Source organism: Leptonychotes weddellii, chromosome 6 (genome assembly GCF_054177405.1).
Source record: "Leptonychotes weddellii isolate Sample4059 chromosome 6, ASM5417740v2, whole genome shotgun sequence".
NCBI lineage: Eukaryota > Metazoa > Chordata > Mammalia > Carnivora > Phocidae > Leptonychotes > Leptonychotes weddellii.
In genome coordinates, this window is record NC_138374.1 from 127850131 (window position 1) to 127864881 (window position 14751).

At 37.0% G+C, this 14751-nt stretch overlaps 1 protein-coding gene across 1 annotated transcript in view; it reads right to left on the minus strand.

Annotated features, from left to right (window-relative positions):
- Nucleotides 1-14751, minus strand: part of EPRS1 (glutamyl-prolyl-tRNA synthetase 1) — a 67682-nt gene that overhangs the window by 37221 nt on the left and 15710 nt on the right. Inside the window, exons 8-13 of the mRNA XM_081825189.1 lie at nt 13852-14044; nt 12009-12180; nt 9139-9372; nt 7770-7854; nt 7295-7354; nt 1390-1500 (exon numbers count right to left, since the gene is read on the minus strand). Coding sequence (XP_081681315.1) covers nt 1390-1500; nt 7295-7354; nt 7770-7854; nt 9139-9372; nt 12009-12180; nt 13852-14044 — 855 coding nt within the window. The remainder of the gene's footprint in view (nt 1-1389; nt 1501-7294; nt 7355-7769; nt 7855-9138; nt 9373-12008; nt 12181-13851; nt 14045-14751) is intronic.

Consider the following 14751-nt stretch of genomic DNA (forward strand, 5'->3'; position numbering starts at 1 on the left):
TCAATAAATGTACCAATGCATTTGAGAAAAATTAGTATGCTGTATCGACCTATATTCTGCTGGGCTCAGAAAAGAACGCTAACGGGCTAAATCTACAACACTTTGTGAGGAAAATGGTAACAAAGATTCCAAAGATCACACTGAGCAATCCAGTTATCACTGAAAGAGTGTCTCCAAATCAATTGGTCCTTTACTACTTATCCTTTATTACTCGTGTAACTATTAACTAAGCTATCTGAACACAGCTATCACTTTAACAAGTAAGCACCTTAGAACATTTTATCCTCGCCATTCAAGTTTCAAAGCATTCAGTAAGCTTCACAATTACGCTAACTGTAGTGGGTGACATGATACATAGATAGCACCATCACCTGGTTGAACCAATCAGATGTAAGATAAAGGCAAAGCCAAATCAATCATAGATACATACTCTTTTCAAATCTTATTAGGAGTCCCCTTAAAACAACTCAAACCTTTAAAGTTAAAAACAGCCAATGTCATATAGAAAGGCAATCACATAAGGCTACAACTTAGATGCATATTATTTTATATGTGACTTAGTCTGTGAACATACCATAGTTATGAGTAAGGTTATGAGTATACTAGCCTATTGTATGGGTGAGTTAGTCTATGAATCTCCATTATACAATGAAGGTATTTATAGACAACCACAAAGCTGGAATAAAAGGATCTATTTTTGCTTCAAAGTTGTCAATCAAGCAGTCATAACTAATACAACAACTTTGGTTTAACTAAGAGGAATTCCCTACTATCTGTATCTAAGATTTATATTCTGAATTTAGATGAACAGATTTCATCCTCACTTCACTGATATTCTCTAAAACAGACTAAATGGCAATGTGATAGATTCTAGACGAAAACTGTTATTCAAAGGGCACCTGGCTGGCTCAATCAGTATAGCGTGTGACTCTTGATCTCAGGGTCATGAGTTCAAGCCCCACATTGGGCATGAAGCTTATTTAAAAAAAAAAAATTGTGATTCAACATTACTAGGTCTAATGTTTTGGCTTAAAGACAAAGGCAACAATGAATAACCCAGTTAACAGAGAATGCACCTCAGCTTCCCCATAAAGAGCATGAATTATAGTATCATCTTTCAAAATGACTCCAGGAAAAGATAAACTTTTCTTATAGGATATCTCTACAGAATAAAAAAAAATAGGCACAGAGTGTAAAAGTTCTGAGATGTGGTGTGGATTATTACTAGAATAAATTGCTTCAGCAAGAAACCCTTAATTAGTATCAAAATCCTGACAAATAATGTTGAATAAAAAACGATCTCAAAACCATGCTATTGCCCCAAACCACATTTTCCCTTTTAGTGTCTTGCTCCTTCTAAGAATAACACTGGTGAAAGTGTCGGGTGACCTTTGGGTGTTTGGCTACTTCTTTCATCTCCTCCTGAGCCTCAGGGATATTCACTGGAATCACTTCTTTCTTCAGTAATGCAACATATCGTGGGGCCACCGGGTCAATAACCTGCAACAAATGCATCCTCGTGTTAAAACATTCAGATATTTTTAAAACTTCGTAAGTAAAATAAATAATAGCACAGGAATACTAACTGGCTTTCTTTGTTACTGCATTTACTAATTTTTTGGTTTACCTGCTAAATCTCCTCTAATATTTAAATGTCCAGTAGAAAAAAAGAAAACAATCATAATCGAAAACTACATGAAATTTAGAGTTCCTTCCCAAGAATAACTACTGACAGGTGAAAAGAAACCAATTAGTTAAAGCAAAATATTACTTTTGAAAAAAACTTTTAACTCTGGTATTAGAAGGTGAGGAAAAATCGTGCTGCAGGGTTATAGATCAATCCTATAGGTAAGTGATATGTCATTTTGTATTGTTGGAGAAGTCCGTTTCAAAGAATATAGATACTGTATTTTAGCATCATTTTTAATCAGTGTTAGGCAACACATCACCATCAAAAGCAAAGCATTAGGTCACTATAATAAGGCAATTCTATAAACTCATAGTATAAACAAGACATTTCTACTGGTCTGCAAGCTACGTATATAGGGACCACTGTGTTCCCAGTACTTAGCAAGGGCCTGGCACACACAGGTGATCAACAAACATTTGCAGATTCACTGAATGAATGGTCCTACTCGCTGTGCTCTAACCTAACTCCATCTCCAGAACAGCAGTAGCATGCCCTTCTGAATCTGATGTATTTTCCTCACTTCGCTGTTCAATTTAAAATTATCCATGATGACCACACACAACAGCAGTGTTTAGATACTAAATAAAACATATGAAAGAAAAATGTAGATAGAGGCATATGTATAAACAGCTAAGTTGGATGTAGGAAATAGTGGTATGGCTAATTAAATTTGGCTACGTTTGTTTTGTTTTGTATTATCTCGTTGTTACCACTGTTTGGTTGTTTTTTGTTTGTTTGCTTTGAGATTATTTTTCAGCTTCTGAAAAGAATGATATGAAAATTCTGAGTGACGCAGAGAGTCACTCATAAAAAAAGCTTGAAAAGCTCTTTAACTTCCCTGTGTCTGCTACTTCTCATGGCTAATATTTCATGTTGGTAGTAAATCAGGGCCAGCCTCTCTCTATATTTATTATTCCATTCTTTCCTTCCCTTGAATTAGCTTAAAGGTCATTCTTACTAGTAAAAGTTTCCTCCTTTCAGCTTCAATTGGGCTAAAATGATCAAAGACTTAATTTGTGATTCCTCAGTGCAGTATTTAAGCCAGGAAGATATAATTTCTTTAAAGAAGCTAAAACTAAACAAGCCGGCCTGAGAAACTTACTCCAGTTCACTGCAGCTCAGTTTCCTCAACTGACAAGAGGAGGAGAAGGTTTCTCACACCTAACTATTTATAATGATCACTTAGAGCAGTGGCTAGCACAGCTTCTCAGGCCACTTAATCCTACAGGATAATGAACGTAATATTAGTCTGGAGTAAAGTCTAGAAATCTATTTTTAACAAGCATTCCACAGGATAGTCACGAACAGTCAAGTCTGGGAAATCTTGGATTAAAAGTCTTTTTCAGGGGCGCCTGGGTGGCTCAGTCGTTAAGTCGCTGCCTTCGGCTCAGGTCATGATCCTAGGGTCCTGGGATCAAGCCCCGCATCGGGCTCCCTGCTCGGTGGGAAGCCTGCTTCTCCCTCTCCCTCTGTCTGCCGCTCTGCCTACTTGTGCTCTCTCTCTCTGTTATATAAATAAATAAAAATCTTTAAATAAAAAAAAAAAGTCTTTTTCAGCTCTAAAATTATACTAATTCTAAATATTTCTGGATCAAATTACTCCAAATGGTCCCAGGGATTTCAAGGGGTTGCCCTGGCAGACACCACCCAATGGGGGAAGGACAGGCCTGGGACTGAGAAGACTCCAGAACCCTTAACACACTCCCACCAGAACAGCTACCCTTTTATGTACTGGGGTTTACTTGAAAATTTTTCGTTTGAAGGAAGACTTTCCTTATTTGGGGTCAAAGAGAGAAGTCTCTACATACTTTTAATTTACTAGGTAGGGGCAGAGGCAAGAGGGTTGGGATGAGATTTGGGGGAAAAACTATTATATTATCATGCCACTAAAATACTAACACAGATTTTAAAATTAAAGCAGTAAAGGAAGGTTGATGTAAGCAAGTATTACTCTGAAATGAACACCTTAAAGCTATGACTTCTCTGCCTGGACTGAAGAGTTCAAATCTTAACAGTTCCATAAAACCAAGAAGAAAATTAGAGAGGTTAATAAAGAGTAAGCTAGTGAAATGTCTCCTATCAGTATCAAGGTAGATTATTTAATGGAACCAGATAGCTTCTATTTAATTATGATTCAGAAAAATGATGTATTAGTTTCCTACCAACATGAAAAGTCGGGCTAAGAAAACATGCGTTATAGTATTTTCAGAGGGATATTGAGATCATTACCCACCCCACATCTCACTGTCCGCTCCATCCATTTCTCCCCTTTTCTTTGCCACATATGCTCTACTCTGTAAACAAAGCTCTTTCTCCAAAGGAGCATGTACTTAAAAGAGTTCCAGCTAATCCAGAGTTAATCCTCTTGTCCTTTACCAGAAGATACTTTAACAAAGATGCTAACTTACTAAGAGTGGGAGAGTGTCCAAAGAATAACATTTTATCTCCGTCCTTAATGACTGCTTCACAGTGCCACGGCGTTAAATTTAGTTCAGTGATGCTTCACTTACATTTTATTCACAGAGCTTGGAAAGAAAGATAGAGCAAACTACAAAATAACAAAGCAATAATCAGACTGAATGGAACATGAAACCTAAATAAGAGATCTGTACCTCAAGGGGCAGAAAGAGTGGCAAAGTGAAGGAAGTACAGGAAGAGGTGAGGAAAGCCAGCAATAAAAACAAAAAGGTATGTCATTAGAATAACTTCATTTTTACTACCAATCAAAATGTTTTAATTGTGCTGTTTTCAACATGGTGCTTAATGATTAGAGGTGCCACAGATGTATGGATAAACAAAGCTGCTGAAGAATACTCATCTACTTTCTCTCCCTCCCACATACCCTCTAAAAAGACATAAAGGATTTTTTTTGTTTGTTTAAAAGCACAAACCCAGAAAAATCAGTGTAATCAAAGAGGAGACAACAACAACAAAATCCTGGAAACATCCCCTTCTCTGCTCCATAAATGAGGCAACTGCCCCTCCCCCATCCCCACTGCAGAAGGGAAGTTTACTCTGCAAGGAGGAGGGGGCCTAGATCCTGGCAGGTATCAGGAGGAGCTGAAGGTGAGGGTACTGCACAAAGAGATGAGGGAATTAAGTGAATGCATAATACTAGATAGAAAGGCCCTCAGTCTTCCTCTGTCCAGCTCCAAAGCTCTGGCAGCCAAGCCTTCATACTTCAGGCAGGTAATTAAAAGAAACTCCTCTGGGAAAACTGCCTAACCCAAGAGATAAGAGATAAAATTACTGACATAGAGGTTCTCCAACTAACTGACTCAACCAGGTCATCCTACAGTGAGGCTCAGATGACAAGTCCAACTCTTTCTTATGGGGCTTCTAACTGCTCCTTTAGTCCTCCATGTTAAACATGAGCAGATAACCAAGACTATCCCCAGACCTCTGAGATGTCTTTAATATGCCTTTAATATGAAACAAAAAGCCAAAATAATCTGCAGGAAAGAGATACCACAAGATAAAATTCCTATTGATGTTAGTATTCTAAGCATGAAACAGGAACAAGAAGTTTTTTTTTTTTTAATTCAGAGAACATAAAAGAAATCTTGGAAATATGATACATAAATGAAAAACTCAATGGGAGGGTGGGAAGATAAAGTTGAGTCAATCTAGCACAAAGCAAATCCAAAACATGAGATGGAAAATGAGAGAAAATAAAATTGGAGGACCAGTCCAACATCTGCTAAAGAGGAGTTCCAGGGAGAAGAAAACAAAGTAGAGAAAAAACAAAGAAAGGATTCAAGAAAATTTCCCAGAACTGAAGGAATGAGTTTCCAGACCAGAAGCCACATGTTCTTCGAGCGGGTAAGGATGAAAACAGAGCCCCACCACAGCACATCATCATGCAATTTCAGAGTGAAAAAGGTCATACACAAGGTCTCAAAAATCTTCATCCCTTGCCCCCTTCTCAGGGAGCTACCAAAGGACAGAGCACAGCCAAGTAAGAGAAACATAAAAAGAGATCCAAGAACCAGGTGATCCATCACAGAACAAAAGCAAACGGGATCCCAGGACGATGCTGGCTGACCTCAGAAAACTGCTGAGCTTCAGAAGCTAACGGGCCTCTAATCCAGATCAGCACAGAGCAGCGCAGAAGGCTCTGGCAGAGCTCTCTCCACGATGAAACTGAAAGAATACTGAGGCACAAGAACATCTTGGTAGGAAATTCAGACATCTCGAGGAGAGCTGAAGACGGAATTAGAAAACTAAACAAATGAGGGAAAACAATCAACTACAAGAAAACCAACAGGGTCTGAGAAAAAGTAAGAGACCCATGTCCCCTCTTTCCATTGTGGGAGTCAAATGAGAATGCTTGAAACTTAAAAAAAAAAAAAAATCAAGAAGTAGCAACACACATCTTATTTAGAGACACAGGCAATAAAAATACCAAAAGAATGATCTAAAAGAGCTGAAAGTGATTTCTCTAGGGGGAGAAAATGGGAGGAAAGAAGAGGGGAATATGCTGCTCACCTTAACAGACCCTACAGAACTCTCTGACCATGGTGAAATATAGTTCATGTATTTGAACCAAATGCACATGTATAACTTTATTAAAATTTAAAACCTTTAAAATTTGGGTTATTAATGAAAAGTACACCAAATTAACTTTGCCTGTAAATTCTACTTGTATTTATTATTAGTAACTGCAGCAACAGAAAGAACCAATTAATTCCTTTATGTATCAAAAACACACAAGACTGAAAAAAACAAATTCAAGACACATGCGAGACAAGCAAGTATTTCTTGAGGCAAGGCATCAGCACAATCAAGCAGCAATAAGAAAAAAAAAGTACAGAACACAATCACAGAAACTATAGTTTAAAACATGGCATCTTAATGATTTGCCTTATTATAGTGTCTAAGCATCTGCTTCCAATTGGTAATTAACAATGTCAATATGCAGTATTCCTTATTTGACTTTCATTTAAGAAACCGTTAAAAAAAAAGCTAGATTCAATAAGACAAAGGAATTAAAATTAGTGAACCTTCTATACAACTCGGTGAAACATACAACTTTCAAACTCTGTCCTCTCAGCACACAAGGGAACAGTGGAATGAAGTTAGCCAAATCTTCCCCTTGCCACAAAGAAAACTAGAGGACATGTTTCTTAAAACTAGGAATAATGCATTTTCAGTGGATTTGTATAAGCAAGTCTTTTATATAAATGTGATTGTGCTTCAAAGCTGTATAACATCTCGGGTTATAACATGTAATATGCTAAAAGCTATGTGCTAAGTAAGGCAAATAAAAGCGTTAAGTAATACCTTCTTACAGAGAGCTCGCAGCTTGAAAGCAGAAAAATGAAATGCAATGTTCATAAAAGATTTAAGGAAAAAACTGTTACCACTCCCCATTAACTCCAAGTTAATTTGTTTTAATCATTGTGACTTGTTTGGTATAGCTAACAAGCTTAATGCTCTTTATAGGTTTAAGAAAGGAAAACATTCCATTTTCCTGAAGGTCTGCAAAATGGTAACATTCTTCACAAAATTTTCTCTACAATGAACACACTAACGAATTCTACACATATCATATTATTCAGAAATTAGGCACAAGAAAGGAGGACCAAGAGTCAAAACGTGTACCTTTTTATTAAATGCCCAAATTTTGTCCCATTCCATGTTCACAACTGAACGTGAAGAGCCCTAGAAAATCAATAATAAAATGACTTAAAAGGAAAAAAGTATTCATTAGAGTATTTCATTTAAGCTAAGCATGTTATAAAAAAAATAAACCCAATAAATACTTGCAAGTTTACTTCCACTGGAATATGAAACCTAGTATGCACAAACAATTTGGTTACCCTGAACAGCCAGTCAAGAGCCATATATTTCACTATATAAAAATACTACAGGCTGCCTTTGTTCCACTTCAGCTTACAAGAGTAGGACATTCTCAATTTTCCACTATTATAAACATACTCCTTATAAAAAAAAAAAATCTGCCCTTGTGTTATAAGGAACAAGGAATAGAACAAACAGGAATAATAGAGACTAAAAGGATATTAATAAGACACTTGAAAACTAAAACAGAGAACCTGGAAAACAAAGTGTAGGTCACCTGAGCAGCAATAAACTGTTTCAGCCCTTCAACAGTCATCCCTCTTCTGAGCACACCACGAACAGTAGGAAACCTTGGGTCATCCCTGGGAAATAGGGAAATTTGTAAGTGCCAAGGAGATCTTTTTAATGTACAAACACAAGCAGTACAAAATACCTTAATGAATAATAAATTATAGTCAGCTTGTGAAATATTTGGACTGAGTTGTTTATATAATAACTGGGTAGATCAAATACCAGGTGAGCCCACATTCATGGAAGAGGAAAACTGCTTACTAGTCAAATACTGCTCAGTAAAATAAATGCACTACTAGAAATAGTAAAACACATTTCAAAAAAGACAGAGGTGACATCTTCAAATATGGAAAACCCATGCATTAGAACATTCTTATTTGCTTTTAATTTAACAAATATTCAAGGTCCCTATTCTATATACGACCATGAGAATCAGATAAGAGATGGTATCATGTCATCCATGTATGAATACACTTCACAAAGTCCTTTGGGTTGTAAAAAATATATACATTGTTTATTAATATTCTGCAGAAATTTGCAAACTTTAGTTAAGTTTGCAATAAAACTCTCTGCCGGGAGCCCAAGATAAACTTGCCTTTTATCAGATTCGGCTCTACAATAAACCAGTATAAAATACATATTATTCAACATATACTTAATATTGTCACTATTATGTGATGCTAATAGAAACTAATATACATTCCTGTTAATTCGGATAAAAAATATTCTTAGACTTATCAGCATGGTAACGCATCTGAACAGGTTTCATTTACACAGATATATAGCTACAAGATGACTTTAATTTTTATACTCCACTTTCTCATAGAAATCCTGTATAGGTTATTAATATGCTACAGAGATTTGCAAACTTTTCCTAGGTGCTGAGTCCTTTGGGAAACCAACAGCTCCACAGGATGGGTCTTCAACACCAAGGCAGAGACCATTTACGTCCTCACCTCAACTCAGGGCATTTTTGGCCTTCCTGGGACCCACCTGAAAAGAAAAGCCTCAGAGCCTCAGCAGAGTGTGGAGAATGGTAACCAGATATACAAAGGACAGAGTCACAGCTACTTTTCTATAAAATGCTAAGATCTGCAGAGAATACACCCTTGTGTGTTTTGCATTCCCATGCACCAGGGTCCAAATGGGTACTCCATGTTTGTAGCACTAAAATAAAGGGGAGAGGTAGGGGGTCTTGATGTGCTAGATGAAATAAAGGACTAGAAATCCTAGAGGCCTACCCATTCCACCTCTTCCCATTCACCCCCTACCCCCACCCCTCAAAACAGTTTTAAAATCACTGATAGACCATGTTCTTACTTCCTCCTCTCAATTCTAGATAACAGTAAACATACCATCCATCTACCAATCCTTCGTTGACAAACCATGTGAGTTTTCTTTTGGAGAGCACTGTGTTGTTGAGATTTAGTCGACTATATTCCCAAATATATGGTTTTCTTATGCCTAAGGCTTCAATAATCCAATAAAACTGTTCATCTCTGTCATGGTATTCTGTTGTTCTCAGGGCATGTGTAACACCTTCAATACTGTCAACTATGGGGCAGGCAAAATCGTATGTCGGATAAACACTGGAAAAAAAGGGAATATATTGAAAAGCAAAATGAAGCATTCTACCATTTCCATCTTAGATTATGTATTATAAGAAGCAATAGTAATTTGAAATATAATTCCTTACAAGTTAGGAATTTCTTAAAAATCAACAGGTTGTATTACCCATAATATTCAAAGTATATCAAAATATTATGTCTTTGAGAACAATAAATCAGTTAACCCCTCAATATTGAAACAAAAAAGCAAATTTGCAATTTTAATAGACAATTGGGTATTGATTGGCACAGCAAATTCTACAATCATACTTCTGTAATGGCCAATGTATAGCATGGTAGAAAGCAAAAAGCAAAATACACCTGATCCTTCAACACCACAAATTAGAACTGCATGGGTCCACTTACACATGGATTTTTATAAATACAGTGCAGTACTACAAAGGTATTCTTATGATTTTCTTAATAACATTTTATTTTCTCTGGCTTATTTTAAGAATACAATATATAATACATATAACGTAAAAATGTGTTAATTGACTGTTTATGTTATCAGTAAGGCTTCTGGTCAATAGGAGGCTACTAGGGGCGCCTGGGTGGCTCAGTCGTTAAGCGTCTGCCTTCAGCTCAGGTCGTGATCCCAGGGTCCTGGGATCGAGCCCCGCATCGGGCTCCCTGCTCTGCGGGAAGCCTGCTTCTCCCTCTCCCACTCCCCCTGCTTGTGTTCCCTCTCTCACTGTGTCTCTCTCTGTCAAATAAATAAATAAAGGGCGCCTGGGTGGCTCAGTTGATTAAGCGACTGCCTTCGGCTCAGGTCATGATCCTGGGGTCCCGGGATCGAGTCCCGCATCGGGCTCCCTGCTCGGCAGGGAGTCTGCTTCTCCCTCTAACCCTCCTCCCTCTCATGCTCTCTGTCTCTCATTCTCTCTGTCTCAAATAAATAAATAAAATCTTTAAAAAAAAAAAAATAATAATAAAATAAATAAATAAATAAAATCTTCAAAAAAAAAAAATAGGAGGCTACTAGTAGCTAAGTTTTTGGGGAATCAAAAGTCATATACAGATTTCTGACTGTGCAGGGGGTCGGCGCCCTAACTCCCTACATTGCTCAAGGGTCAACTGTACATAATAATTCAAGGGAATTTTTAGCTTTTCAACATCTTAACTAATCCCACATTTGAGTAAATACCTAAGCTTAAATCTCCTGTAATTAAATGAATTTAAGAACAAAGCATATTCTGGGCGCCTGGGTGGCTCAGTTGGTTAGGCGACTGCCTTCGGCTCAGGTCATGATCCCGGAGTCCCTGGATCGAGTCCCGCATCGGGCTCCCTGCTCGGCAGGGAGTGTGCTTCTCCCTCTGACCCTCCCCCCTCTCATGTGCTCTCTCATTCTCTCTCTCTCAAATAAATAAATAAAAAAAGAAAAAAGAAAAAAAAAAAAGAACAAAGCATATTCTTCTGACAAGTAAAAGAGAAGAAAAGTAGGTTAATTAAGATCACCCATTTAAGATGAAATAGTCTTAAAAACAATTCCTGATTAAAATAATGTACACAATGTGCAAGTACTTTTAATTTGAATTTTAACAAATATAATATTGCATTATGCCTTCTAATTTTTGGATATAACTTCATTAAAATGTTACTGCATTATGCTTAGCAATTATTTGATACTGAAAATGTGTACCCAAATTCACTTTTCCAAATGTATTCAAAGTATTTGCTTAGTAAAATAAGGAGGAAGCACCCTGTTTAAAATGAAAGACTTATGTAGACACCTGTAACTACATGTATAAGGTGTTTGTCTACATATGGACACACACATGTACACCCACACGTTTAAAGAAAATTACACTGGCTAAACAGGTTAGCATTTACATTCACTAATCTCTTCAAAAGTGTTGATTCAGCATTTATATGTAGTAGGCTTCTTCAAAGTATAAAAGAATATTCTAGTTACTTTATAAAAGTAAATTAATAGGGGAGGGGAATCCATTTAAAGAAAAAAATCATTAACTGAAAACCCACACAGAAAACTAATCAAAAGTAGAAAAAAGACACATACTTTCTTATTGTAAATTTTCAATTCTATCACTTTTGTGAATCAATTTATGCCCAGCAGAATCCAAGTTTATAAGAGGAAGAAAAGTATCTTTATCTAAAGATACACCACAGTAAACCTAATCAATACATAAAAAGCAACTTTAAAGCAGACTGAATGACTTTTTTTTTTTTTTTAAAGATTTTATTTATTTATTTGAGACAGAGAGAATGAGAGAGATGGAGAGCACATGAGAGGGGGGAGGGTCAGAGGGAGAAGCAGGCTCCCCGCCGAGCAGGGAGCCCGATGCGGGACTCGATCCAGGGACTCCAGGATCATGACCCGAGCTGAAGGCAGTCGCTTAACCAACTGAGCCACCCAGGCGCCCTGAAGGACTTTTATAGATGGAAATGATCTTAGAAATAACCTAGCATAACCTTAATCAATAGGTGAGTAAACACCCCAAGAGATTAGATTACATGCTTTACCAACAGCAGTTACTAATCTGTGGATGAACAAAGATCAAAGTCTCTTGACTATTCTGCATCTACTCTTTATTTACAGAGATCATCAAAGCAAAATCGTAGTAGGCTACCAAGCATAATGAAAGAGATGCACTCACTTGTATTTATTTCCAGTTCTTGGATGTGGCTGAATTTTACAGCGATAAAGCGTTGGGTCTCTCATACATCCATTGTTACTACTCATGTCAATTTTTGCTCTCAGACAACAGGACTGACCAAACTGGCTTCCTTTTTTCATTTCTTCCCACATTTGCAGATTCTTCTCAATAGCTATGAAATGATAATTATATCACAGTTTATCTAATGTATTACTAATCTAGTTGAATTCAAATTAGTTTAATAGTCCCATAATTTGATACAGATTTTCATATTCTATTTGTATATTATAAGCACACTCCACTAGTTTAAAAGTACTGTAATAGTTCTAATATCTGGTATGAAAAGTAAATGCATCATTTTCTTATGAAAAAGTCTCACAGAACACTTACAAAATATACTCTATAAATATATTTTTAGAAATCAAATCAACACATTACAATGATGTAGTACTGATTAAGGGTAAGAGAGAGAGCAAGAGGCCTGAAGGTTTTTCTCATCCTGCATCTCCCATTTTCCCATCACAGCACAACTGGCCAGCCCCTGACCCCCTCAAATTTTAATACCGCCTTTGAAGCAGAACCATTCTGTCCCCCTTTGCCACCTCATGCCCAGGGGATAGACCAGACTGGTCTGATCCACAGGGCCCACATGCATCAGCACTACAGCCCATGCCCAGGTAAAGAGCATGGCTCGGGCTGTGAGCCTGAGCCCATGGGCTTGCTGAAAGCCCTGTCAGTCATTCCAGGGGAAAGCAGGAGACTCTTGGATTGAAAAACATGAGAGATCACAGAAAACAATGACACAAGTTTAATCCCAGAAAAAAGAATTCTATGTCCCAAGTGGCTTTGGTTCTATTTATGTGAGAATATTGAAAACCTGTCCCATGTAGGTAAGAAAGAACTATTACACGATTCTCTGTGGACGCTCCTGAAGACAACGGACACATTTTACCTGCCCTCAAAAAAATCAAGTGAGGTCTAAAAGCACAGTTAACTGTATTTGAAAACATAGGGAAACTTTAAAAAGAGAGAGAAAAAAGAAAGACTTCTGTAACAAACTGAATTTACTATACACTTGCCAAGATTTAAATTCAGTATTGTGGAAATTATGGCAACATAACTGCAGAATGAAAATAGCCTTATTCAGTAGCTCAGGGAACAAGTAATGAATAAGAAAGATATGCTCTTTGGGGCGCCTGGGTGGCTCAGTCGTTAAGCGTCTGCCTTCAGCTCAGGTCATGATCCCAGGGTCCTGGGATCGAGCCGCACATCGGGATCCCTGCTCTGCGGGAAGCCTGCTTCTCCTGCTCCCACTCCCCCTGCTTGTGTTCCCTCTTTCGCTGTGTCTCTGTCAAATAAATAAAATCTTAAAAAAAAAAAAATAATAAGAAAGATATGCTCTTTCATTAAGTAGTATTTCTGAGGTATAGAGTAGTATCAAGCTTAAATATTATAATCAATATTATATTCACATTTACCCACATGCTAAGAAGATGACTTGGGTACTAATAACATGATCATCAAACCTTTTATAGAAAAGCTAAGTATTTAAATTGGGAGAACTACAAAATGCTGCAGAACTAACCATTCAAACGGAATGAATACAATGCAGAAGATGGCACTTAGTAAGTGGGACACTAAGGGCACACACACTCGCATGCAGCTGTGATGCCCACAAAGTAAAAACAATGTAAAGATGATAAAAAGAATGCTGTGATGAATTAATGTATGAATCATATTCCCAAATGTGTCTCAAATCAGCATCTTTCATAGAAATCTTGTTCTACTAAAGAACAGATTCAAAAATCAACAGTTAAAATACAAAACACTAAATGTGCCTTACAGTTTTTCCTATGCTTGGATTCTATCCTCTGCTCACGTTCTGCTTTCATCTGCTCAGCAGGAGTATCATCCACATAAGCCTTCCCTTCCTGAATTAGCTTCTCTGCATATTTCATTATACTTTCAAAATGATCCGAGGTATAAGTAAATTGATCTGGTTTGATATGCAACATTGCAACATCTTCCAAGATAACCTGCAAAAAGAATCCAAAATAACCATTAATTTATCTTTTGCATTTTCTTGTGTATTTTCAGTCCTTGATAACTGCATTTGGGCAAATGTAATTATACACCATCAGTCAAAAAAATAAAATAAAATAAAATAAAAAGCCTGAAAATGGTTGTGCAAGTTGTATATTAGATCAGAAAAGAAAAAAAAGATATTCATTATACTAGTCTCCAAATTTGCAGCTGAGAAGGCTGATCTCATGATGGAGCTTTCCATTTACTCTGGAAAACTGGTTATTATTGGTCATACTGACAATCATTTGCCCTCTCTTTGAATATATTGCAGTGCTTCTGAATAAAGAAAATAAAAGAGGCTAGGAAACGTTCCCAATTTTCCAACACCTACTTAAGTGTTTCTTTCATTCATACACTTAACAATTGTATGACAAAAAGGAAACCTGCCTCTAGTGACCAATTCATTTAAGAAACTGGTACTTATAGGCAAATATAGCACACTTTGGTAAATGGTACAATTGAGGAAGAAAAAAATAAATTGAAGTTTTTTTGGTATGGAGCTCAATATTGCTTGGCTTAGGTCTCAGACACAAAATATACAGAGGAGGGAAAAAAGCAGCTATGAGAACAAACTTATTTTCATACCATGAAGGTATCAGGTCACCCTCTAATTTTCATTAACTTTTCTGACAAAGGGTCATCACTACACCTTTAATTA